The 27,458-nt window shown below is 36.0% G+C and overlaps 3 protein-coding genes across 5 annotated transcripts in view; all 3 read left to right on the forward strand.

The window, feature by feature from the left end:
- The window catches only part of LOC129004296 (uncharacterized), a 64,358-nt gene extending 54,145 nt beyond the window's left edge, over positions 1 to 10,213 (forward strand). The window contains exons 18-19 of the mRNA XM_054432824.1: positions 9,749 to 9,873; positions 9,958 to 10,213. The gene's annotated coding sequence lies outside the window, so the exon portion shown is untranslated. The remainder of the gene's footprint in view (positions 1 to 9,748; positions 9,874 to 9,957) is intronic.
- On the forward strand, positions 1,981 to 26,262 carry LOC129004297 (FAD synthase-like). 3 transcript variants are annotated; one of them, XM_054432825.1, is made up of 7 exons: positions 1,981 to 2,371; positions 10,620 to 11,506; positions 13,227 to 13,429; positions 15,455 to 15,596; positions 16,746 to 16,867; positions 23,804 to 23,943; positions 24,082 to 26,262. In XM_054432825.1, the coding sequence occupies exons 2-6, from the start codon at positions 10,628 to 10,630 to the stop codon at positions 23,937 to 23,939; spliced, it is 1,482 nt and encodes a 493-aa protein (XP_054288800.1). In that variant the 5' UTR covers positions 1,981 to 2,371; positions 10,620 to 10,627; the 3' UTR covers positions 23,940 to 23,943; positions 24,082 to 26,262. The 3 variants fall into 3 exon arrangements, with proteins under 3 accessions (XP_054288800.1, XP_054288801.1, XP_054288803.1); XM_054432826.1 differs by having other exon boundaries at positions 1,981 to 2,126; positions 10,576 to 11,506; XM_054432828.1 differs by having other exon boundaries at positions 1,981 to 2,098.
- Positions 8,321 to 9,607, forward strand: LOC129003273 (tRNA (guanine(37)-N1)-methyltransferase). The gene has a single exon (XM_054431564.1). It carries the CDS (start codon positions 8,321 to 8,323, stop codon positions 9,605 to 9,607), a length of 1,287 nt encoding a protein of 428 aa, XP_054287539.1.
- Positions 26,263 to 27,458: the final 1,196 nt, after the last annotated feature.

Below are 27,458 nucleotides of genomic sequence, written 5' to 3' on the forward strand. Positions count from 1 at the left end.
CTGTTTATGATGATTAGATTAAGGTATCTGCAATCATAAAATGCTTTGGAAAGGAAGGAAAACGGGTCCATAACGTAGGAAGTGGTGAATGAAGTAGTCAAGGCGAGCTGTCCGGAGTGTGGGAACTGTTTATGACGAGTAGATCAAGGTATCTGCAATCCAAAAATGCTATGGAAAGGGAGGTAAACAGGGTTGTGGCGTAGGAAGTGGCGAAGGAAGTAGTAAAGGCGAGCAGTCCGGAGTGTTGGAACTGTTTATGACGATTAGATTAATGTATCTGCAATCATAAAATGCTATGGGAGCGGAGGAAAACGGGTCCGCGACGTAGGAAGTGATGAAGGAAGTAGTCAAGGCGAGCTGTCCGGAGTTTGGGAACTGTTTATGACGATTAGATTGAGGTATCTGCAATATTTAAATGCCATGGGAAGGGAGGAATACAGGTCCACGATGTAGGAAGTGGTGAAGGAAGTAGTCAAGGCAAGCTGTCCGGAGTGTGGGAACTGTTTATGACCATTGGATCAAGGTATCTGCAATCCTAAAATGCTATGGGAATGGAGGTAAACAGGTCCGTGACGTAGGAAGTGGTGAAGGAAGTAGTAAATGCGAGCAGTCCGGAGTGTGGGAACTGTTTATGACGATTAGATTAAGGAATCTGCAATCCTAAAATACTATGGGAAGGGAGATAAAAGGTCCGAGACATATGAAGTGGTGAAGGCAGTCGTCAAGGTGAGCTGTCCGGAGTGTGGGATCTGTTTATGACGATTAGATTAAGGTATCTACAATCTTAAAATTCTATGGGAAGAGAGGGAAACAGGTCCGCGACGTAAGAAGAGGTGAAGGAAGTAGTAAGGTGAGCAGTGTGGAGTGTGGGAACTGGAAACCGTTTGTAGCAGTTAGATTAACGTATCTGCAATGCTGAAATGCTATGAGAAGGGATGGAAGCATCCCCACAACATAGAAAATGGTGAAAGAAGTAGTAAAGGCTAGCAGTGCAGAGTGTGGGGAATGTTTGTGGCAATTAGATTAACGTATCTAAAATACTAAATTGCTATGAAAAGTGGTGAAAACAGGTCCACGATGTAGGAAATGGCTTAGAAAGTAGTAAAGTATGAGCATAGTGTGAAAACCGTCTGTGGTAGTTAGATTGATGTATCTTTAATCCAAAAATGCTATGAGAAGGGAAGGAAACAAGTCTCTGACGTAGGAAATGGTGAAGGAAGTAGTAAGGCTTACAGTGCAGAGTGTGGGAACTATCTTTGGCAATTACATTAATGTATCTGCAATCCTAAAATGCTGTGGGAAGAGAGGGAAACAGGTCCACGACGTTGGGGGTGGTGAAGGAAGTAGTAAAGGTGAGCGTGTTGAGTGTGGGAATGGATTAATGTATCTGCAATGCTAAAAGGCTATGGGAAGAGACTGTAGACTGTAGATTAAAATAATTACGAAGCACGAATCGATACATATTTCGATACATGCAATCGTTTACAATATAGAAATTTACAACTGAGTTGACAACAGCTGATTTTTACTCCATAGAGGATACAAACTAGGTATTTTTACTTCCTAAAGAGTAAAAATGCTACTTTAGACAGACCCGCAACGCATGCTTTAAAAACGACTGGTGTAACGGTGTAACTGTTACTGTAGTATGACCAAAACAATATAATATAAACTCTTGATGACTCCGCTCAATTTTGTGGATGCCTCTGCAAACGCCACCTAGTATGATTTATTGAGTATTTTATACCACTTGCCATCTTATATATATATATATTTATCGTCTTGTGGACTGTGGAGTAAACAGTATAAGTGTAACTATATTATAACAAGTGCTATAAGACGTTTTCAGGTATTTTGTATATGTATAACCAATGATTATAGGTTGTTGTGAAAAGGTAAAAGGTGTTCCTTTTTCTCTCTGTCAAAAACAATTAATTACATGTGCTGAACCAACCACAGCGAGCCGAGAGCGAAGTGCGAACCATTCCATAAGTCATAATCTAACTAAATCTAACCTTAAAAGTCTTAAGTTTTCCTTCATCATTTGGTCATTTTTGGGCTTTGGGCAATTCATTTGTTTTGTGTTTACCTAAACCTGGTAAACCAACAATACACTAATAGGCTAAGTACTACAGTAGTAAATAGTAATACCGGATCATCTCCGTGGATTGGCCTAATTTTGCTATTTGCGGTTTTCTACGATAAACTAAGCTATTAGGCCTACCTAGTTAATTTTGTTTGTTCGGAATATTGTGCATTGTTTTTTAGACTAAACCCCATTTTATCCGTGTGTGATATTAGCAACAGTGGAATATATTAGTGCTACCTGTTTATTACCGTAGGCCTACGCCTTGTTTTGTTTACAGTTAAGGTATGATAACACTCTCAAGTTCCTTTTTATTCCCTAGTCCACACCGTTTAATGAACTTAGTTAAAAGGGCGTTTAGATAAATATTGTTTAAAAAATCCCACTCCCCAGAGCCATACACCTACCTTCATCAAGTTAAAGATGGCTTTGAGTTACCTAAGTTATTAGGCCTACTTCAAGGTTCGGTAAGAATCTTGTTGGACAAAATTAGTTAAGTTATTTCACTGGATTTTATACTGTAGGACTCAGTTATGCTAAGATAAATTAATTATGTAGGCCTAACTTACTTCAGACTGTGATGCAGCTCAAAGCATCAAGCCGGATCATATTTGATGGCTATGGCTCTTTCAGATGAATCAATTGACAGGTGGTAATTATTTTGACCACAGATGTCAGGTTAAATGGTATTTTTACAATACCGGTACTATGATGCTAATTATCAAACTGTATTCAAAAATGATTTTCGTTTTCCCTGGAAAAGTCAATTAGCCAGTCCGCCTTATAACTTAAACACAGAAAAATTGGAAAAACCACGTCAAATCTTTTCATACCTACCTAAAACCACATTCAAGGTATTTTAAATGTGCGGAATTCTAGGCTGAATCAGGCTGTGTAACTTAATTAATTCTTTTCATGCGGTAAATATTAAACGCACTAAGTTTATTATTGAAAAGGTGGATTAAATGTCTGGTTATCTTCAAGGGTTAAGCATGACCGCTTTGGTTATTATTCACTTTCCCAACTCATCCAAAACGTTCTATAAGATGTTTCTAAACTGTTCCTAGACACCAACACTACAACTTTCACGAATGTTTTTTTTGTCCCCGAGACTTCCTGTAGACACCACATCTAGATTACTAGACCACCATCTCTGAAAAACTCGCTTAAGTTAAACATCGTGACAGGACAGTTTACAATACTCAGAGACATCTCACCAAGATTATTAGACACCACCCCCAGATTACTTGACATCAAGCCCAACTAACTAGACACCATTCATAGATTAACTTACTAGACACCACACCCAGATCCAAGACACCATAACCAAGATTACTAGACACCTTGCTCAGATTACGGTTAGGTTAGGTTAATCTAGGTAATGATGTCTAGTAATGGTAATGGTGTCTAGTAATATGGGCGTGGTGTCTAGTAATCTTGGTGAGGTATCTAGTAGACCTATAGGAAACTGTCCTGTCACGATGTTTAAGCGAGTTTTTCAGGCATGGTGTCTACAGGAAGCCTCGGCGACAATAAGACACACACATTCACATTTAAGAAGCTCTGTAGAGTCTGGAATCGGCGCTCGGCTTAATGTATCTGCTGTAGTAAACATTTCTTTTCCGGGAATGTGTTCAATGGAGTAGTCAAATACGGTATCATCAATCACATTTTGAATCTCTGAATCCTAGCTAGTATATGTCTAAGTCTTTGCTTCCTAGGAGCGAAACTAATGGTTTGTGGTCTGTTAGGATTCTAAATTTTTTTCCATCTAAAAGCTTAGAAAACTTTTCTGCGGCCCATGCACATGCAAGAGCCTCCTTTTCTATCTGAGCATATTGTCTTTCACAATCCTAATCCTGTAAGGTCCTTGAAGCAATATCACTACTTTGGGAGATTTATCTTCAACCAGAAGTAACATTGCACCCAATCCATTTGCTGATGAATCGGCTATAACAATAGCTTCAGCATTTACATCCGACTTTGTTAAAGATATTGATTCTTTAACGGCCTGTATAATGTCTGAAAGGGCTTCTTGATGTTTACTTGTCCATAAAAAAATTCTATTCTTTCTAGTGAGGTCACAGAATTAAGTTTTATCAGCAAGTTTGGAATGAACTTGTTCAGTTGATTCAACATACCATTTATACGTCGAACTCCCGCAATATCTTTAGGAAGGAGAAGTTCTTTGAGTGCTCTCATACGATCGATCTTGATACCATCGCAGTCTATCAGGTTTCCAAGAAACTTCACAGACGTTTGAGAAATAGAACATTTTTCTTTGTTCAGTACAATCTTTGTTTTTTTTCAAGCGATCTAATACTTAAGTGCCTGTAATCATGTTCCTCTTGCGTTTGGCCATGTATAAGTATGTCATCCATGTGACAATTACCCCATCGATTATCAGGACTACCATTTAAAATAAACATCTGTGTAGTGAAGAAATCTGGAGCGCGTGTAATGCCAAAGGGTAATCTTTTGAAAATAATCTTCCGAATGAAGTAATGAAAGAAGTTAGTTTAGCTGTGTCAGATGATATTATAATCAGCCAAAACCCTGACTGGGCATCTAATTTAGAAAATACTTTAGAGCGTCCAATTTGTCCTTGAGTGTTTCTTTTACATCTGTGTTGTAAAAAAAATCCTATTAAGTGCAGTATACATAATCATAATCGACACACAAACGTAAACTACCATTGGGCTTGAGTACTGGTACTATTGGTGCACGCCAGTCAGTTTGAGACTCTACTTTTTCTATTACTCCTAAGTCCAACATTCTGTTCAATTCTGTCTCCACTTTTGAACGTAGAATTGATATGTTTCTTGGAGCACCAACCGAGTACGGTTGAGCAATTTTTTCAATTCAGTTTTATATTCTCCTGGAATGCTACCCAAACCAATGAAAAGATCAGGGTGCCTAGTTAATACAGAGTCTAAGGTAATTGAGTTAAGACCTGCAGTATCAGGTTTTCTGAGAGTTATAAGATTTAAAGATTGAATCACAGGAATTCTAAGTAAAGGTTCATTTAAACCTGCAACAACGTAAAAACAAAGGTCTCTGATTTGATTCGGTCAACTTCTGCATGTTTTCCTTGGCTTATCATTCCTAGTTTGGCTGCTTGTTTGCTGCTTTTTGTTTGCATTTTTGAACTGTTTTTTTTTTTTTCAGTGTAATATTTGAATCTTCTTGCAATTGGACCGACAAACGTTTGTCTGTTATACCCACTACAATTCTATGACGTATTAGTTCTGCTTTAAGGCTCTATCTTGAATGAACAGTGTTCGGCCATTGAACTTATGTCCGCTATCTAGAAATGTATCAAATAATTCTTTTGGATGTTGTGATCTTGAATTAGACTTTGTTTGTATATGACGTTTCTTTTCCCAGTAAATATGTTATCAAAGGCTTCTTTTACAGGTTCATATGAGGCCTTGTCATCTTTTGAGAGGTGTGCTGTTGATAGTATGTCCTCAGAATCAGGCCCCATACAGTAAATCAAGTAACTTAGGCCTACTTGTTTTACTTCAAGTTCATTGTTTAGTCCTGATGCAATTCTATACCTTTCAAATCGCTTAAACCACTTTTCCCATAACTCTGAATGTTTGGAATCAAAAGGTTCAGGAGGCTGAAACATGACTTACGACGTCCTATTTTGCAGTCTTAGTTAGTGAGTCGGTGGCTCAGTCGGTAGTGTCGCGGACTTCGGGCCCAAGGCAGCGATGTCGTGGGTTCGGATCCTGGTCACTGCCGATAACATTTTATCAGTGGGCCTACAGTTTACCTTTGTACTGTACCGGCTCACTCCTTGCCTTGCTGTTAACGATCCACGCACGGGCGCTTAGTCTATGTGGACGGGCAAATGCAAGGTTAAAAGAGGCCGCCAACCTCTTTTAAAAAAAAAAAGAACATTTAGTGTTTCTGGTGATTGGTTTGACTTACTTATGGATGGTTTATAGTTTCTTGGCATTTTAAAAAACAAAACCGCTGCCACCATGTCAAATAATGAAGTTTTACAACGTATTACAGTAACAACTTTTATTTTAGGAATAAAGGTTAAACTGAATTCCAAGTACAGTATAAACAAAAAAACTAACTATAACAGATGATCTCAATAATTACAAAATCAATATTAAAGGACAATAACATAGGCTATAGGCTAACACAAATCTCCCTGTAGTAGCAAACCTTAAGTACTCGTTAAATGTAATGCTAGCCTATTCAAATGGACAATATGTCTTGTTTATGGAAATATTGTAGTAAATATCCATTCAGACAAATTGAAATTCACTTAGTTTGCAGGTTTGTTGAGCTGGGGGTATTTTTGTTTATAACCCTAGGCGTTTCACCCACTTTTTCGATGATAGCGTGTTTATATTAATATTAATAGTTTGAAAAAAAAATTACATATTCATATTCAGCATAAAATTCTGCACAATTTAATTACTGTAGGCCTACCTTAAATGTGTGTTTTGATACAAAAAGATTTAGCCTACATCTTTTTTTCTGATTTTCCATGTTTATTTGACTTTTCCGTTGAAAACCGCAGTCATTTTTGATTTCAGGACATTATTTAGCATCAAAATAGTATAAAAAATACTATTTTAACGTAACATCTGTGATCGATATAATTACCGCACTATCTAACGCAAGTAGGGATTAGACTGTCTGTCTGTTGTTTATGCATCGCTGATGGTTGAATAAAATTAAGCCAATAATTTACCTCTAGAACTATTTCATATTTATGTTAGGCCTACTGGGTTTTGTAGTTTATTTATTGTAGGAAAATTAAGTACTGCTAGCCTAGGCCTAATAGGCTACTATTTGCTTTTTATAAATTTTATGGTCTTGAAATTGAGCTTAAAAAAATTAGTAATGCTTAGGCCGTACAATAATTTTTTTATTACGTTCACGCGCAACATATCATAACGTGATCAAACTATCAGTTGAAGTGTAACATTCAGGATAAAAATTAATTGCGTTTAAAAATTTAGATTTTAAATTTATAAATCAAGCGCCTAAGACTAAGTTACTTGTTCTAAATTTCTTATGTTTTAGTAAACAATAACCAGGCCTAGGCCTCTTTATAGACTTACAACCTACTCAGTTTAAGTCCAGTTACTTTATTTATTCACGTACCTGATTAAACATTTAGAAAAATAATTTTTACCTAACCTAATGTTCTATTTATTCAACTCATCATCGTTTAAGTATCACGTCAGTTGAATAATCTGATAGCGACCGGCACTGTGCCATCCGTTCTGATGTTTACTTGATAATTTATTGTTTAAGCTAAATCTAAAAAATCATTTATCAGAAATAAAATGTTTTCAAATCAATAAATTTCTCTTAAAATCATAAAAAAGGGATTATCTAATCTGAAAGTTGATAGCTAGTTTCCGTCTTATTATTGTGCCTGAACTGTGTGTAGCTGAAACTAAAGTTAAAAAAATAATGAGGTAGGAATATGTTAGTCTTGGCCAACTTTTAGATTCATTAGTTTAATTTGTTATAGTTAGCTGTCTAGGTTTGTTTGTTTTTTTTACCTATTTTTTAATTAGTTGGTCTGAGCAATTCTTGCAGTAGGTATTGTTCTAGTGGCAAAAATGGTGAATCCGTGAATAAATAAATATATATAGGCCTATATGAATAGTATTTCATTTTTTTTAAGTATAACTTATCCGTAGTGTTAGTTTATTTACCATTTAGGTCTAGAACAGAATTAATCAAATACATATTTAGGCCTATTAGGTATATCAAAGAGAATATAATAGGCATATTATAAATTTTTTAAATAGGTTAAAAACCCAACACCTAAAGTTTGTTACTTGCTGGTAAGTTAGGCCCAATTTTTCATTTCTTTAAACAGCATCACATTAAATTAAGTCCTCAGTCTAGGGTAGCCTATATAAAAAAGTGTTGAAAGTTACAAAATTAGAGCCCCTAACTACGCAGTTATGTGCAAAAGAATTGTTTCTAATTTTTTGTATTGAACGCTGATAGTTAGTGAAACATACATTTATTTCAGGGATTTAATTATCAACGTGGGAGCAGAAATGTGTATTACTGCACTAAGACATTGTTCAACCATGGTTTTTTAAGTTGATACTGTTCAAACTGCTCCAAATGAATGGACCAAAGACATTAGTGAGGTGGAATTGTCTACTAACTGGGTACATTTTTTTCAATACTGGGCCTAATTATTCTCCTGTACTAAGCCGTCCTTATTTTGTTAAAATGGCAGAGCTTGTTCCCCCACCGTCAGTTAGAGGTATGACAAAACTCGATCGGTCTCTTTTTAACAGCACAATTACAGTTCCGAGCCTTCTAGTCAAGACCAAGTCGGTCGTACCCTTGAAAGATATTTTTAAACAATATTTGCTACGGTTGCGCGCTCTCGGGCCAATCAGACCATTCGAAGGAGACATAACAAATGAGATGAAAGAAGTAATTCTTAATCCCAAACTAGTATCTTGCTTTACTGACATACAACCGCCTCATCGAGAAAAGCTCGAACAATTTGAGGTTACTGAGTCAAATTTCAAGACATGTTCGTTGAATTTGTCATATGATAACTGGACTGCAGACGACATTCTTAAAGCAGTGTTGCCACTCTCAGAGGGAGTTGATAACAATTTCTCTGGATATTCCATGGTGGGACATATAGTCCATGTGAATCTCAAGGAACACCTTCTAGATTACAAGTATGTCATCGGAGAGGTTCTTCTTGACAAGCTCAAACGAGTACGAACAGTTGTAAACAAAGTAGACAATATTGAAAATACTTTCAGAGTCTTCAAAATGGAGGTTTTAGCTGGAGAACCAAATTTTGTCACTGAAGTCAAGGAAAATTATGTAACTTTTAAGTTTGATTTTTCATCTGTGTACTGGAACTCTCGACTGTCCACAGAGCATCAGAGGATAGTAAATAGGTTAGAGCCAGGAAGTGTACTCTATGATGTATTTGCAGGAGTAGGGCCATTTTCAATCCCAGCGGCTAAGAAAAAATGTACAGTTCTAGCTAATGATCTCAATCCGGAGTCTTTCAAGTGGCTGCAACACAATGCAAAAATCAACAAAGTTGGAAATAACTTTAAAGCTTTCAACAAAGACGGTGCAGATTTCATCAAAGAGGATATAAAGCAACACATTTTACAAGAGAAAGGAAATGTGAAATCTCACATAGTGATGAACTTGCCTGCTCTCGCTCACACTTTTCTTCCATGTTTCAGGAACTTATTTTCTGCAGATGATTTAGCCAGTGTGAAATACCTTCCCTTAACTCACGTATACTGTTTTGTCAAGGGAGTCGACAATTATAAAGAGATGGCAAAAGAACTAGTTGAAAGTGAGTTGAATTGCTCCATCACAGAGAGTCTGGATGAAATTACATTTGTACGAAATGTTGCTCCAAATAAAGAAATGATGAGGGTTTCTTTCCAACTGAATGAGAATATTTTACTTGACAAGAAAAGAATGTTAGATTCTGAAGAAACTGGCAAACTTTACAAGAGATCAAAATAAAATCAATGTTAGTTTCATTCATACATGCCATGTAAATTTGTACATAATACTTTATAATCATTTGTAAAGAATCAAAAAGAATTTTTTTTGCTGAAACTAAATTGTTATTGCTTAAATAACTTTCCTGGATTTCTGCCGTAGGTCCCTAAGTCAAAATGGGAAAAGGAGGAAAGCAGAAAGGAGGCAAAAATGTATTCAAAGTTGCTGGCGCAAGGAGCCTCAAAGCCAAGAACAAGGCAAAAGCTGTCTCCACACAGTTGAAAAAAGTAGGTATCTTATTCAACACCCCCGTATTTTTTTACTTCGGTTAATGAAGATGACCTTTCAAGACAAAATGTAATTGTTCACAGCTGACAGAAGTGACAAAACAAAAAACCGTTGAAATGGATCAGCTTCTCAATGAGCTTCAAGAGACAGTTAGACAAGCCCAGCCCCAGAAACAAGAAAATAAACCTTCCCTTCCACCCAAGGAAGACTTAAAGAGCAGAATCGAAAAGTTCAACAAAACTGAGGAAAGCTCAGCAGAAGCCTTGGACAAATTAGGCAAAATGGAAGTCTAAACCAAAATTGTACATTTGTCCGTAATAAATCTATTTTTATTTTTTATTGATTCTCATTTATTTGAAATACTTAGAATCTTATATAATAACAATAATTCCATTTGACAAAGGGGTTTTATGTCAATTACAGTTTAATTTGTTTTTAATTTGAATTTAATATCTCCTAATTTGATTGCTGTGTTTTAGTTGTGTGAGAGATGTAATATATATACACAAATGTATAGATTGCAATATAATTTGTAGGGCAATCTTAACCGAAAAAAAAAAAACTTTAAATTAACTAGATAAGTTATCATGGGTTATCAAATGAGGTATTTAACCATAATTGATGCTGTTTTGAGTTGATCAAGATTTTTTACTTTTTGCATTGTTTACCCGGAATATGCTCTCATTAAACATTTTTGCTAGTGTATGTAGGGAATTGGAGGAATTAGGAGTGTTTACTAATGCAGGTTCGAGCATGGCATCCGTAACAGGGAAAACTGCAGGAATAATCGTGGTGGGAGATGAAATTTTGAAAGGACAAGTTCATGATATAAATTCATTCTTTATGTGTAAACGCTTGCGAGCAATCGGGACAAAAGTGGCAAGAATATCAGTGGTGGAAGATAACATTGACGATATAGCTGAAACCGTAAAGGATTTTTCAAAAAGGTATGACATTGTGTTGACAACTGGTGGAATCGGACCGACCCATGATGACGTTACATATAGAGGAATCGCTGCGGGATTCCAAACTGATGTAGCGTGCAACAGCTTACTGGAAGCATTTTGGAACAGAATTTTAGATCAGAACTCCTCTGAAAGTGTTCGCGCACTGTCAACTGTACCAAAAACTGCTAAAATAGTCTGGGGGAAATCAGAAACTCCGTTTTTTATTGATAAGGAATCTCAACTTGTTACCCAATTCCCTGTCGTCAACATCGCAAATGTTTTTATCTTTCCCGGAGTCCCCCAGTACATGCAAAGTCTGTTTTCGTCACTGGAAAAAGAGCATTTCCAAAGTCAGGGCTGTTCGTTTTACACTGGTAGGATTTACTTGTCAGTCGAAGAAGAGATAGTTGTTAATGCTTTAAACAAAACGGTAACAGAGATGACAGATTGTGTGTTTGGTTCATACCCAGTGGTGGGGGATGGGACTAAGTACAAGACTCAGATTACGATAGAGGCGTTGTCCGTGGACAAAATCAAGGCGGCAGAGGATTACTTCAAAAGTCTCATCTCGCCCAAGTGGTTGGCTCCTTGTCTACAGAATCCTACCATGAGTCACCCAGTATACAAGTTCCTTCAGACCACCGCTGACACACGACTGGCTGCTACTCTCAACAAATCTATCAAGGTAATGTTCCGTGGCTGTAAGCTATTAACCAATTAATTTAAGTTACCTACTATATTTTACTTTATTCTAAATGGTGTGTGATTATATTCAGTTTGATTTTTATAATGCATTCTGAAAAGGTCACATAACTATTTAAAGTTTTAAAAATAATTTGGTAATAGATTTTTCAAAAAATGCCCAAGTACGATTTTTATGGGTAACTGTAGACTAACTGAACAGGTAATATTTATTTTTTCATTATCTACTTCATTTGACAATATGAATACGGCTATACGGCCTAGAATGACAATTAAAATGCAAATCAATATATTATGATAAATAAAATATTATTTTTTATTAAGTGATAAAGGTCAAAATGGCAAGAACGTGGCCTTGCATTTTTTTTAAGTAATTTAGAGTGAACTACATTTTTACTTTGAAATACAATAAAAAGTTCTGTTTTATTTTTCATCTGTCTACAGACTTAAAAGACAGTTTCAAACAATTTTACCAAAAGTTCGCTTTTATGGAAATTCTGCCACTAAAACCTCTGGCATTGTTAGACTCTTAAACAATCACTAGAATCCACCCTACATCTGCCGGGGCAGATTAGTACAACAGCGCAGCCATTTTCCATTTGCACTGCACTCCCATATGTGTGACTATATAAAGATTTTAAAAAATGACCAAAGTTAAATATTTATTTTATAAGTATGAAATAAAAAAAAAACTATTATGTTAGTAACTTCACAATCAAAAATTAAGTTTCAATGGCATAATTATTTTTAAATCCCTAAACAAATTACAAAAACAAAATGAAATAATTCAAAAAGTGTTTGAGAGGAGTCATAACATTGAGTTTTATTTATTGGTAAAATATTGGATTTACATTATAACATCAATAAAAATGTTGTTTTCACATAGCCATGGCAACATAACATTGTTTTCACGTAACCATGGTAACAATGACAGGTGGCCTGTAGTAGTTGCAGGTGTGATCAATATAACACCTGCCTGCTGCACTAGCCTTCCATCTGTGTTTTGAATTATCAAACAAAGAGAGATCCTCATACAGCTTATAACAGTATTTTCTCTTGTGACATTAACCTAGGTTGAATGAAGTATTTCTAATGTCAACAAGGTCTGTTGATTCCTTTTCTACTTTTTTGTCAAATCTATGTCAATAGCTAGAATTTGTGAAGTTCTATTCTAAAATATTGAATGACATATTTTGGTACAAAAGAGATACTGATTTGCAACAGTAAATTATTACAAACATTAGCCAGGCAAGTATTTTTTTGCTTTAATACTGTCTACTTACAAGCTGCCGGTCTAGTTTTGAAAACATTGCTGTTGATCATTTATGGTACCTATATGATTGTTGGCCTGAAACAAAGAGCCGTACAGTTAATGATTGCACTTTATGAACACTAATATGTTACATAGCTCGTCTCAACGACCAAAACAAATCAGCTCTACTGTGAATGACACCTAGAATTAGCTTCGTAGTGACAGGACTTATGTCTCTGCTACAATTTAAACTAGGCCAAAATTAATTAACAGAGACCACTTTTCTGTATATAATTTCAATAACCTATAGTTTGCAGCTGGTATCAAACGCTAAACAAATTTCCCCGATATATTGTCAGTTATTGAGAAAATTGTATACAACCGTACGATGATATTACAACACTGGTAATTAATTACAAATAAAGATACATACTTTTATATTTGCTCAAAGCTGGTGGAGGAAGCGTTCGACACCTACTCGCCCAGTGGAGTAAGCGTTAGTTTCAACGGAGGCAAAGATTGCACCGTGCTGCTGCACATTGTTTTGGCAGTCAAGGATTACAAGAACATCTCAGAACCTTTGGAAGCTGTCTACTTCCATCCCGCCAATCCCTTCCCAGAAGTGGAGCATTTCATTAAAGACACTGTTGACAGGTGAACAACTACGCAAAATAGTACTAAAGTAGATATTTCTAATCAATAAATAAACTCATTAACCCTTTCAGTGCTAGGCCAATAATTCATATTTTGTAAGACTTTTTTGTTTGCCTTTTAATTCCATTACCCGTTGTTGAATTTTAACTGTCATGTTGTCACTATCTATCTATATATTAATAGGCAAGCATGTTTCTTTAAAACCTTTTTTCTCAGCTCGTGTGCATCGTAGGGAAAATCTACGCATACTGTTAGAAAGCTATTTTCCTGTAGGTGTGCAGAATCCCTTTATAAATTAAAATAGGCTCAAAAATAAGCACAAAAAATGAATTTAAAATTTTGAAAAATTTAACATGGATATTATGAGTTGCCATGCTGGTGACGAAATAACAACGAAATATAAACAGAAAATCAAAACAAATGGAAGAAACTCCAATCACATGTTCTATTCAAAGTGTGGAATGAAAATAAAGAAGTCTGTACATTAAATATTTTTGGTCGAGTTTCGACCACTGGACGACCTCTCGTTTTATTAATTAGGCTAATTTTGAATAATAACACAATAAGAAAATATATAAGAAAGATAAATCCCGGTATTTGTAGTAAACATAAAATAAAACTTAGTTTTTGTTGTAATTTTCCTGGTTTTCCTATAAATTTTTATGTTCTGATAGCATTATTTGAAACCGAAATCTCACAAAATCAAAAGACATATAGTTTACAATGTAATATTGAATTTAACCCTGATTTAGTTGGACGAGGTTATTGTAATATAGCAATTTTAGGGAAACTAATGTTTTGCAGCAAAGTCTCAGGAATACATTTACTACTACTAAAACTAAAAGATTGCATCTAAATAGTCCGTGACTAGCTGGTGCTGCTACCTAGTAACGCATTGAACAACCATCTGCAGCGCCATCTGTTCGCAATCGGTGGCGACAGCTTAAATACCGGGTTTTGACTCCCCAGTCTTCAAGCACAGATAGCCGAGAAGGCTAGGGCGTGTGTCACTTGGCCAGTGGCATTCGTCTGCTCGGGTTCGAATCCCGTCCTGTGTGGCAAATAATTGGTGACCTGTGTGTTTGTAGCGATATACTACAACCACTGGGGCATAGTGAGGTGTTCATAATCCTTGGTTTAGACATACACCTCAAAATCATCGGAATGGGCGAATCTTTTAGCTTAGTGGTTGGTAGTGTATCATATGAACATGCAGGTCACCAATGACCGTTTTGCTATTTTTTTTTTTTTTAAATAACCTTCCTCTCTATATCCCTTAGGGTTTTTTTAAAACAACGATATATCGTTTCATAGCACTGAAAGGGTTAAATAACATTTTACATAAACAATATGTTTATGTAGGTTTATGCACAGAGAATTAAGGTACAGATTAAACATTAAATAAGATTTGATCCTACGCACAACAAATGACAGTATAATTTAATATCAGTTTCAAACGCTTTTGCTATTTTTGTCTATTCATTTTGGTGTGGTCTAGGCCTATTTTAGTAAATCAGAAAACATCAACCAGTAATATATGTATTTTTTTGCTAGACATTTTTCCATAGTATTTAGTTTACTGTTTCTTTTATGTTAAAATATTTTTTTTTAGTCATCAATTGAAGTAAGGAAGCTAGAATTTTCCTTCCTCAGCGCTATTATTAAGAACACTGAAATCTGTTCTAATATAGTTGGTTTCAAAGGCTACTTAATATTTCAAATTCAATAAATTGTATACATAATTCAACAATAAATCATATTTTTGAGCCATTAACTAAATTTCAGCCTACCAATTTCCTTTGAGTTTTTTTTAGTATTAGTGAGGTTTCATTTTTAAAATTGAGCTGTGAACTTTAAATCTTATCCTTTGTGAGGGGAGTTTAGGAAACAACATTAAATAATATTTTTAAATCAATGAACAATAGGCCTATACTATGGTATTTAACTTACCTGCTAAACTATTTGCTGTTGGTTTGTCGAGCATAAGCTTTTTAATAATTAGATTCTTTGTTTGATGTGTAACAGGTATCAAATCAGATTAACTACACTACCTGGACCCATCAAGTCAGCTTTAAAAGTACTAGTGAAAGAAAAAAATTCCCTTAAAGCAATTTTCCTTGGAACTAGACGCACTGACCCTTACTCCAAAGACCTAAATGATTTTCAGGTAAGCCTATGAATAAATGTAGGTTTTTTAGGATACTACAAAAAGAATGTGGCCTACTTTTCTCTGGATTTTAAAGAATCGCAGCAATCCTACTGTGAAAACACAGCAATCATAAAATTGCATCAACAATTAAAATTTATCTTTCAAATCTCACTCTCATTTTTCATTCATACTTATCTCAGAGTATGCTTCAGTCGCTTTATCCACTCTTTAACATACATCATCAATGACTGTATGATCCATATGCACATGAACAATCAGGCCACTCAAGATTCATAACTAAAACACTTAAAAAACATATTTTCATCCAATACAAAACCAATTTTTGATAGCTAAAGGAAGAATGTTACTTGTGTTGCCAAATTGAAGGATTTAGTCATAGAGGTCAAGTACTTTTTCAGTGTGATAAATGACTACCGGTACTGTATAATTGAAAATTTAGAAGATATATAAACTTTTCTCCTAATTTCAGTAAAGTTATAATAAAATGTGTGTTTAAGTATGCAAACAACTTCATTTGTAGGCTTAAGCGGCCAAAGTCAACAATACATTCTAGGTCTTACAGTGAGAGTTGTGTCAAATAGGAAACTATTTACATGATTTACAGTACAGTTGAACCTCTATAAGACGAATTTCAAGGGGTATGGGAAAAATTTGTGTTATCGATGTATTCTTAATAAAAGGTTCGTCTTATTGAGGTTTAATACAGCCTTTATTCCACTTATGGAGGTTTTTGGCACGTGCCAAACAATGACTGTGAAAGGAAGAGGGAATGTGGGGGTTTCATGTTGAGACAAGCTTCTGTTTGTTTTGAAAACTATGTACTATGAAGGTTAAGATCATGAGAAATTTGTCTTATAGAGGTTGATTCCGTCTTGTAGAGGTAGAATATTCGTTGTATAGAGGTTAATCAGTCTTAGCCCATGTCACAAACAAATGTGTCTTATGGAGGTTTTTAACCTAATTACTATGTTGCATAGAGATGTTTTTAGCGTTGACCATTATGACAGTTTCAAGGGGATTAAAAAAAATGTTCTCATCGAGGAATTAATTTTACTGAGGTTCTTACTAAAAAGGTTCAACTGTACAAGACATTTTGCCCATACTACAACATAGTAACTTTTTCACTATGAGATGACGTACTTTCAGATGACAGACCCTGACTGGACCCAGGTGATGAGAGTCAACCCTCTGTTGGATTGGAGCTACCAGGATATCTGGACCTTCCTACGGGGCATCGCAGCACCTTACTGCTCTCTCTATGACCAAGGGTGAGTAGAAGCATTGTCTATTTAGTGATCCGTGATTTTCACAATTCCTAAAATTAAAAAATCGCAGGAAAAGTTGTTACTAAAAATAGGCTTTACCTTCGTCACTGCAGCTCAAATTCTTGTGGTGTAACTATGTTACGGCCGTTTCGGTATTACAATGCCATCGTCAGACTACGGCTGAAGTAGCGTCGTTGAAGTTTAAACACGTAACACATACGAACAATAATATACATTAAAAATATTAACAAAAACCGAACAGGCCTGTCGTACTAACGGGTGACATGTTCCCGTTCCGAGCAAAAACCGACTGGAAGATTTCTATGTCGAGCCCGGTGTGGTGGCGTTATCAGTTGAACTTTGTACTCCTGGCTTCTTGTTCCTTTTCTGATTTAAAATGCTATTGAATATGAAGTGTGACTTGTACTGTAGTTTGTCGTTTAAAATTATATCGTCCAAATTATTTTCGGTGTAAGCTTTGTAAATTTCATACTCTTCTAGGGTGTCCAGTCTATTGCCTTTCTTACTTGTGTGGAGTATTTCTAAGCCAGTGTTCAGATCGTTCATGTCGTGGTTTTTGTCAACCAAGTGTTGTGCAAACGATGACTTTTGTTTGTCGGCTCTAGGAAATGGACGGTGCTCTTTGTATCTGGTTTTGAATGAACGTCCAGTCTTTCCTATGTAGTAGCTCGGGCAACTTGCACAATTAATCTTATACACACCTGACTTTTTACTAGGGATGGACGGGTCCCAAAATTTCGGGAATTTTTCGGGAAAAAAATATTCCCGATTATCGGGACGGGATAACATTTTATTCGGGAATTTTTCGGGACGGGATTTGGTCTGATCGTCGGCGATTTTGCCGCTTCGCGAGTGCCGATGACGCCGCTATTGCGAGCGATAGGTCCGTGAAAGCAGGAGACAAAGTCATTTCGACGATTGCGCCGTGATCGCGGAGTCATAACGACTATCGTGTCGTGACCGCGATTATTGGACCGACGATCCCACCGCCGTGACCGCGAGTCATACCAACGATCGCGCCGTGACCGCGGAGTCATGCCGACGATCGCGCTGTGACCGCGGAGTCATGCCGACAATCGTGCCGTGATCGCGAGTCATACCGACGATCACGCCGTGACCGCGAGTCATACCGACGATCACGCCGTGACCGCGAGTCATACCGACGATCACGCCGTGACCGCGAGTCATACCGACGATCGCGCCGTGACCGCGGAGTCATGCCGACGATCGCGCTGTGACCGCGGAGTCATGCCGACGATCGTGCCGTGATCGTGAGTCATACCGACGATCACGCCGTGACCGCGGAGTCATACCGACGATCACGCCGTGACCGCGGAGTCATACCGACGATCACGACGTGACCGCGGAGTCATACCGACGATCGCGCCATGACCGCGGAGTCATGCCGACGATCGTGCCGTGATCACGAGTCATACCGATGATCACCCCGTGACCACGAGTCATACCGACGATCACCCCGTGACCGCGAGTCATTTCGACCACGAGTCACAAGTTTCTATAGGTACCTGTAAATTGTTACCCATTTTTTGGTTTTTATAGATCAGTGCCACAAACGGTAAAAATTGATTTCTTATGTCTTTTTTGGTAACTGCAATACTCAAGACTTTCTTTTTATGCATAGAAAAAAAATCCCGTCCTGTCCCGTCCCGAAAATCAGGAAGGAAATAAACATCCCGTCCCGTCCCGTCCCGAACCAAAAATTCAATCCCGTCCATCCCTACTTTTTACCTTTATCAATTACGCCACTTGAAACATTCAATTTGTTAATTTGTTTTGTTGTTAGTCCTAAAAGTCAATTGAATGTCGAGTTTCTTCAGCTCCTTCGTGAGCGTGTGTTGAATGGAATGGGAGTATTCCCCACATACATACTTTTTCTTTTCCTTTTGTAGATTATTATCTCCTGGCCTTTTGTTTTTCTTTTTAGCTATCAGTCTATCAACTAATCTGTTATTATACAGTTAATACTATATAATAATAATAATAATAATAATAATAATAATAGTTATTATACAGCTCAGGGGCTAAAACATGGATTTTAATAAAAGTTGTTACTCTCACATATTTTGTAGATGCTAAGCTACAGTACAGTAGAATCTCGCTATTCCGGCCTCAGATGGTCCGACTCCTATCTTGGTCTGACCGTGCTGTGACACAATAGTCTTCCACTAGTCCAACCTTGGAGGGGTTTCCTCCTCGCCTAGTCCAACCATTCTAGCGGAAATTTATCTCTGTTTACATTTCCTGTGAATCATTCCGTTCAGGTTGGTTCCTGTCAATGACGCATTGTATATTGTCAGTGCGTATTTCAGTCAGTAGAACAATGACCCTTGGTGTAGTAGTGTGAGTTTGCATTTACTTTTTTTAAGTAGAACCTAGATTAACCTGGGGCGAATCAACCGTGGTCAATATATGGCTCTAAAATTACGTAACATAACCTCATTGTAAAAAAAAAAATTTTAACTTTGCAAATGAAAAGATAATAATCTTATTCTGTGCTTACTGGTAGCCGCTTACCGTACTGATTTTGTACCAAAAACTAAATTACAATATATGAATTTAAGAATTTTTTTTTAAAAGTAGAGAACTTAACGTTGTGCTAGGGTGAATCATGCTAAATTAATTTGCCTAGATTGGATATGATATGATAATGTTTTTCTGACCGATGGAGATATTCAGGATTTTGTCGCTGTCGCGGAAGACGATGATTGCGTTTCTCTGTTACACCATAACAAAGCTTTACCTAAAGTATATGTTGTTTTACTTTCAATAAATTTATATTTTGAAATTTAACTCTTGACTATTATTATTTACTTTTCTGTCTGGTACAACTTCAGTGAAGAACAAAATTAATACAGTTTGACTAATCAGGAAAGTATATTCGGTAATCGCACAACACAGGTTACGACAAAGTGTCCTTAAATGTACCGGAATTGTCCATGAATGTTTTATCCAGAATGTAGTAAACACTCTGATATATTATTTTTGTGATTTACAGTAGACTCCCTCTAGTTCGGCCACCTCGGGACTGGACCACTGGCCGGACTACAAAACGGCCGGACTAACCGGATGTAGTAGAACCTCAATTATCGAGGGTAATGCGGGGGGGGGGGGGGGGGGAGACTACAGATAACTGAAAACCACGGTTAATCCAACATGGCGTAAACATATATTACATATCCATAAAACACCTAATGTCCTAATACTGTTTAAAATGGATGTTAATGTGATCATTAAATTGCATTTTACATAATCAAAATACAAATAGTAGTATTGCGCAATCGTGATATGTTAAGTCATTAACCTTGGTTCAGAAATAAAAACTGTAACGTTTAAATAAATCACTCTTACTCAAGCAAAACAAAAATTACACAACACTGTACGTACAGCAATAAATCACGTAAAGAACAGAACCATAGAAAGTCTACTGTAAGCTCATGTTTGCGCGTGGCCCTTCCACCAGGAGGGGCCCCCACCACAGCCGGGCGATTGGCGATCTGCTACTAGTCGCCCTAAAAATATTGTCTATACTACTTCTACTCCCAGCGGATGCGTAACACCAACACACGGCACCTGTTGGTCTTATAATATTTCCATCGCTTCTCTGTGAATGGTTTGCCCTTTTTTACGGGCGGTTTGCATGATATTAATCTATGTTAGCCTAGCCTGACACTTTTTTAACCCACGGCTTAACAATCACTCAATAATTACTCAACCGCACTACTCATCTAAACAGCACAGTCCAATAAACTGACAGTCGATAGAACACGATAGAATACAATACTCTTCCGGTCATAAAATACTTTACGTATGACATTAACATTAAGAGACTGACTTTCATTTTATCAAGTTTAAAAAAGTAGTAAGTATAAAGTATAGCAAGTATAAAATAAATAACTGCAAGCCATTAACCGTTTTAAAGGGTGTTCGGAAAACCCGTCCGATATTTTAAGGTGTTATTTATTGTACATAATATGAAAATAAGCAAAAGTTTCCATAATGACTACTAAGCCTTAAATGTACTAAGCCTTATGGTTTTCTGTTCATAGGTATATCTGTATGTGTTTTTACATAAAATACTATATCTTAAGATATCGTCTATAAACTCTAACTATTAAAGTTAATAATTTGCACCTAAAAAGTCAAACTTAACAATTAAATTGGAATATAGGCGTAATATGATTTTACCGTTTGGTGTACATTTAAATAAGTAAAAAAAAATGTTATATCAAAATAAAATACTCTACTGCAGTACCAAAACAATATTATAGAACCCTTAGTAATTACATTGTATGGTACTTGAATTAAATTCAAATTTAAATTCTATAAAAATGTACGCAAAAAAGGAAAACAACGCGATCAGCGCTGGTCGAATGTTTTTAGAAAGCGTAGTCTGACCAATGCTATGGAAACTTTGGCTGCGTGGTGGGAGATTGGTACCGCTCTCCCCCCGCGCACCCGGCTCGCAAAGATAAATAATAACGACAGTCGTAAAATAGGATTAAGATAACAAACTGGCCTAAAACACCACTTATTCTTTCTTCTTTGTTCTTCTATTCATTCTTTGGTTTCTCTTCATTTACACATTCAACAAGTTGCCATGCTTACTAATACCCCAATCACAAACTGTTGTGAGATAGCAAGCGCAGCAGACAGTTGTGTAAAGAGCAGATGATTGTCAGTGCAAGCGGATAGCTTGACCTTGAAGCTAACAATGGCTATTTCTTTGTTTTGCTTTAATTTATTTTTGTCAAATAAACCGTGGTGTTTCAAAAACAATAATGGGGGAACCTACTGCATAAAAAAATGGTCCGAAATATTTAATAACAACCACTGCATTTAAACATATTAGACTGAAGAAAAACTATTTATAAAATGTTCTTGGTATTTTTGAGGTTATGTAACATAGTTTTACATGGGTAATATGCAACAATTCACCCATAGAAGCACCCGTCAACTAAACTGACATGAATTGTTTACTTCTATGGCCAGAAACTAAACATTTAAGTTGAATCCTGTCGAAGGTCATTCGCCCGTGACGATATGACTTATACCCCTGAACCGGGCAGGACCATCCGGCTGCCGATCCAACCGTAGCCGAACTAGAGGGAGTCTACTGTACTGTGATAAATTAGGCCTAATAATATTTTCAATTATTTAGGCCCTTCTTTAGTTTTCTAGATTGCTGAACAATTTTAGTACAATATTGAATATTCCTCGTTCAAAATACAGTTTTACTATGTTTTTATGTCAATAAACACTTTCCTCTGATAATATGATGTTTTGCTGTTCCGACCATGCTATGCTTGTGGTCCCGTAGGTAATGGATTAGCGAGGTTCTGCTGTACAGTAGAACCTCGATTTTGTTGTACAGGGGGAGAAAGTAAAATTTATGTTTATTAAATTGAATTTTTGTAGCAAATACTAGAATAAAAATGTACATCAATTATTACAACATTTAAATTTGGTCAATTTGATAATTAAAGGCAGAAAACACAAATAAAATATTCTCGCCATTCTGTGACAAGAGACATTTAGTGAATATTTAACATGCTAATTCAGCTGATGTTAGCTTGTAATTAATGAGTGTACGTGAGTGAATTGCCTCATTGTGAATGAATAGAATCGTGAAAAATTGATAACCTGGAGTAAGGCTTTAGAATGCCTCTCAGAGTGTTAGCACAAGTTGAAGTTTGAGTTAATGTGAGTTTGTTTCAAAGTGTAAAAATCTACTGTCTTCCTTAAGGTATTTAGTGAACTTATGTTTTTTCTATATCGGTGTGAGGAATAAGTAAATTAGCAGATTGCATTTTATATTAATGTGTTCAAAATAGAACTCAGGAAATGAGAGCTAAACTGGAAGCTATGGAGAGTCAGCTTTGTGGAATTTTAGTGGTTTTGTTGACGATTGTTATGTTGGTTTGCCTGCTTGTGGTGTCACAGCCTCTCTTTCTCAGTCTTAGTTTACCGTTTGATCCAGCTGTTTGTCAAGTACATAGCACAGTGACTGTTTTGGGCATTACCAACTGTTCATCCACATGGACATCTTGCCAGGCCAGTTGTACCAACCCGAGGCCTAATTGTACTCAAGTCTTAGTGCAGTATCAGTCTTATAATGTTACTTCTGTTGTGCCGCTGTTTGCAAATATTCTCGGATGTGGCTTTAATTTTGAGTTAACTTGTCCACAATTTTTTGAGAGGTTTACAAAGGTTGGCAAACACTTTGACTGTAATGTGTATCACGATCCCAACTTTGCTGTGGCAGTCGGTCACGATTCTCAGGTTGAGTTGATTCGTTACTTTGCAATCTCTTTGATTCCATCGGTCGCTTTGATTGCCTCTTTAATTTACATGTGGAAGAGAAAGTTGTTTCTTAGAGGGTATAAAAAGGCAAAGAAGTTGGTAAAAAAAAAATCAAATGACCCGAGATCGTTCTATCAGAAAAAAATTATGGAACTTGAGTTCAAGAAGAATTTGAGGGAGTTGAAGATGAAAAACACTCAAAATGATGTTAAAGTCTTCAATTTGGGTAAATCTCAGACTACTGGAGCACTGATTCTAAAACCTAGCTTCAATCTTGGTTATTCTATGCCACCCAAGATTATCATCTAAGCAGTAATTTTACGTCAAAACTGCTCTTTGGGTTTGCATCAAACACAAATTGTCATACAGCATTAGACTATCTAATTGAGTAAGTATAAGTATCTTCAAATTTAATTCATTGTTTCCATTAGGTTCTAGTTCAAGCCAAATAATTCCAATCAGTAAAAAGTGGACTAAATACATTAAAACGATATCTCCGTAGAAAACAAAAGATTTCATAAGGTTTATGATTTCCATTTTCAACACCCTCCCCCTCTTACATTAAGCAATACATATAACCTGATATGTGGTTTCCAGGTACACTTCTTTAGGCAACAAAGACAACACACGGCCAAATCCCAGCCTCTTGTACACAGACTCAGATGGTTCACAGAAGTATCAACCTGCGTGGATGTTGTCAGATGACTCAGTCGAGCGAAATGGCAGGTTATAGTCAGGTAAGTGAACTGCATAATTCATCTATCTTAGTTACAGGTACTCTAACATTTTTGTCTTATCCAACGCAAAAATGGGTCAATGTGTGTGTGGGTTTGGGATCAATGTAGGTCTACTTCATTGCAGTTTCTGTTATCCAGGACGAGGTGATTGTGAAGGCTGTGGAAGCCAGCGAGGAGATGTGGACAGCTCTTTACTCCTCGTTTGGCCCAGATGGACGAGCAGTCCTCGCACAGTCGCCCACTCGACTCACTATCACTCGCTCCGGAAGCCTGATCTTGAACCTGGTGTTCCTGAGACCAAACCCCGTCCTATCTCTACTATTGGACTCTGCCAACAACCTACACGACGTTGCCGGTGATGGTGTCAAGAGTTTTGTGATACTCGTTAAAGCTTTATTGAAAAAAGTTGCATTCAATGCTTCCTTTGTATATAAACTGTTAGTTTTACAGACTCAGCTGTCTCTAAGTTTTCCGACCACTTGCAGTTGTGTTTTAACAAATGACAAGTTGAACAATGTGATTAAAACGTTTTTTTCCACTCGCTTTTCACCTGTTGTTTCTAAAACGCTTGCCTCTTTGGTGAGTAATTTAGTTTCAAAACTCGATTCGATTAGTGATATAGATCGTTATGTGGAATATTTCTCACTACTTTGCCCTAAATTCAGTCCTTTTCCAGTCAGTTTGTCTTGTGTACAAGATGGTTTACTTATTAAAGGACATTGGGTTAAAAGGTTTCCCCAGACTAAAGTGCAGAGTATACTCAAAGTTTACTACCACTCTTTAGAAACATCTCCTGAAGATGGGGAAGTTGAAATGGACATTACAGAAATACTTAAAGACGAATCCAAAAATGTTCTATTTGTGACCAACATTTTCCTTCAAGATCGAGCACAGTATCTGCTAAACATTAAGAATGTTTTTTTCATCCACGCTACTTGTTCAGACACTGCTAAATTTTTATTTGAACTTTCGTTACAAGATAATATTATTGTAGAATGCAAACCTGATAATGATTTCTTATGGATTTCTTTGCCAATTCATCAACTTTTGTTGAAAGCACCCAGTGAATCTCTTGCCTCTGAATATGCTGAAGGAATTTTGGACTGTTTAAAAATGTTGAAGTTTAGTTTTAAAAAATCTAATTGTACTGTTTCTGCTGGTGGACTTTTTGAACTTGCCTTGGCTAAAAAACTTTTTAATTTGTCTGACGATAGTAAAAGACTTCCTCCAGTAAAATCTAGGGACCAGCTTATGGCTTGGAGGAAACCTTTTCCTGAAGAGGCCAATTTACTGAAGCATTTGAACCTTAAATGCTTAGAAGGTATGGATGCTGAAGTTGTCGATGTTGTTTGTCAAAGTCTGTTTGCATTACAATCTCAGAAGTCTGATTCCCTCGACGCTTTTGAACCGGTGGTATTAAGGATGGAGATTTTATGTAAAGCTATCAACTTGATTGCAAGCATTTGTAGAATAGATGGGGCTATATTGAAACCAAAAAAAGGGCGCTTAAGCTAAACTATTTGTGAATGTCCTTGAATTTGTATAAAAATATTTAAGTAAATATCATTGTGATACCAAATTCAATTATTTTTGTAAACTTTTTGTCATACAAGAACAGTTATAAAAAGTCCTACTTAAAATTCTCACCTCACCCACCCTTTTATTATATTCAGAGGTTTAACGTTTATTACTATTTATTGGTATTTTATTTCATCATTATCGGACCACAAAGTGTTGTTTTTTACTAATTACTGAATATTAAATTCTCTCTCTTTAGAATTTATTGCATTTTACGTTGCAGGCTTTTCTTTTTAAGAACAGTACTTAATGTATATCAACTGAATTTGATGATAAATTAGACGTTGCCTATTAGTTAAGTTGTTGTGAGTTAAAATATGAAATTAATTTAGGGTGCGTTTGGCAGCTTGTACTTTATGTAGAAGTAGGTGTGCTGAAAGTATCACATTCTTTGTCTCTTAAAGAAATCCAGGAAGGGTTGTACTTAAGTACCTTGTTGTACTCAGTATCTTTTTATTATTTTTAAGTGTTACAAAATCTAATTATTTAGATTAGATGTCATTCTTAATGTGAATAGTAGCCTACTCTGGCTAATTTGTTTACCATGGTTTGTGGTTTCATTGATTTTCACTCTCAGTAAAATTTTGATTGCACTGTTTGAAAATACTTAGGCTGTGGAAGTTTCTAACTGAATGCTGTTAATATTAATATATTTTCACTGTTTAGAAATGGTATTTTCCTGATTTTGCTACAGATTAAAGTAGTTGTTGATTAGTTATATTAAAATGTCAAAATGCCAAACTTTTGTTATTTTGTTTTTCTCCCCCCCCCCCACACACCATTTCAGTGAATTTCCTCAATTTCCTGTATAGTGAATAAGCTACTACCATAGGTCTAAATACCTCTGGTGTATTTTTTTATACAGCTGATTCAATCATTTGTTTTTGTTATTTATAAGTATACTTTGTTGTTTGTTATAAGTAAAGAATCTTCCTCATTGTAAGTAAAGGAGGCCTCTTGTAGATAAAGAAGTACTATAAGGTATTGTCCAATTAATTGAATTTAATAATTACAAAAAATGTTAACATTATCAACGCTTTAAAATTTAAAATTTATTTAAAGAAAGATTAATGTTACTTAGAACAAAGAACAAGATATATTTATAAATAACAAAAACAAATGATTGAATAAGCTGTTATGTTTTAAAACACCTGATTGACGTATAACAGATTAGTGTAAAGATATTTAGACAATGTAAATGGAGTATTTTAGCATTGTTTAAATGGAGAAAAGTGGTCATGCATTTGGGAAAGAATACATTTCTCTGTTATTATTTATCCATCCCTAACAAAAAAGGTATCATTGAAAACTGCATAAAATTTACTAACTTTTTTGTCTCTTGCAATTTTTTTTTAAAGTTAACGGTTTTCGTGAATTTGCATCAAATATTTTAAATGGCTGCCATTTTGAAACGGTTAATGATTTTTTAGTATAATTTTAAATAACTTCTTGATCAGCATTGTACGTGTTATTAAATTTACGGAAAGTAAATAAAAACTTTTTATTTACTTACTTAGCATTTACAACTTTTTATTTAGCATAGGATAGGCGGAATTCGCCTATTGGGTCTGATGATGATTGGAGTGTCCAATCGAAATCGAGCACCACTTACCACCTTTTTTGTATATTTACCGTCTTGTGAGTAACAGTATAAGCGTAAATATATGTTTAAGTGTTATAAGACGTTTCTTTTATTTACTTTCCGTATAATTTTAAACAAAGATAGGTCTTAATAAAATACACATTTCTGAAAAATCTCAACGCTTTATCTCAAACCGTGTAGGAGTTATTAATTTTTTTGTAAAAAACACATAAATACAGACAGATAGAAAGCTAGGCACCACAGACCCATGTTCCTATGGTGAAATGTGTTTGTCTTGACCTAAGCAATAACACTATATACATGTGTCCAGAGAGTTACGGGACACCCTGTGTTT

The sequence above is a fragment of the Macrosteles quadrilineatus genome, unplaced genomic scaffold (genome assembly GCF_028750875.1).
Source record: "Macrosteles quadrilineatus isolate MER2022 unplaced genomic scaffold, UCM_ALF_1.0 Scaffold_9__3_contigs__length_116548681, whole genome shotgun sequence".
NCBI classification, from domain to species: Eukaryota; Metazoa; Arthropoda; class Insecta; order Hemiptera; family Cicadellidae; genus Macrosteles; species Macrosteles quadrilineatus.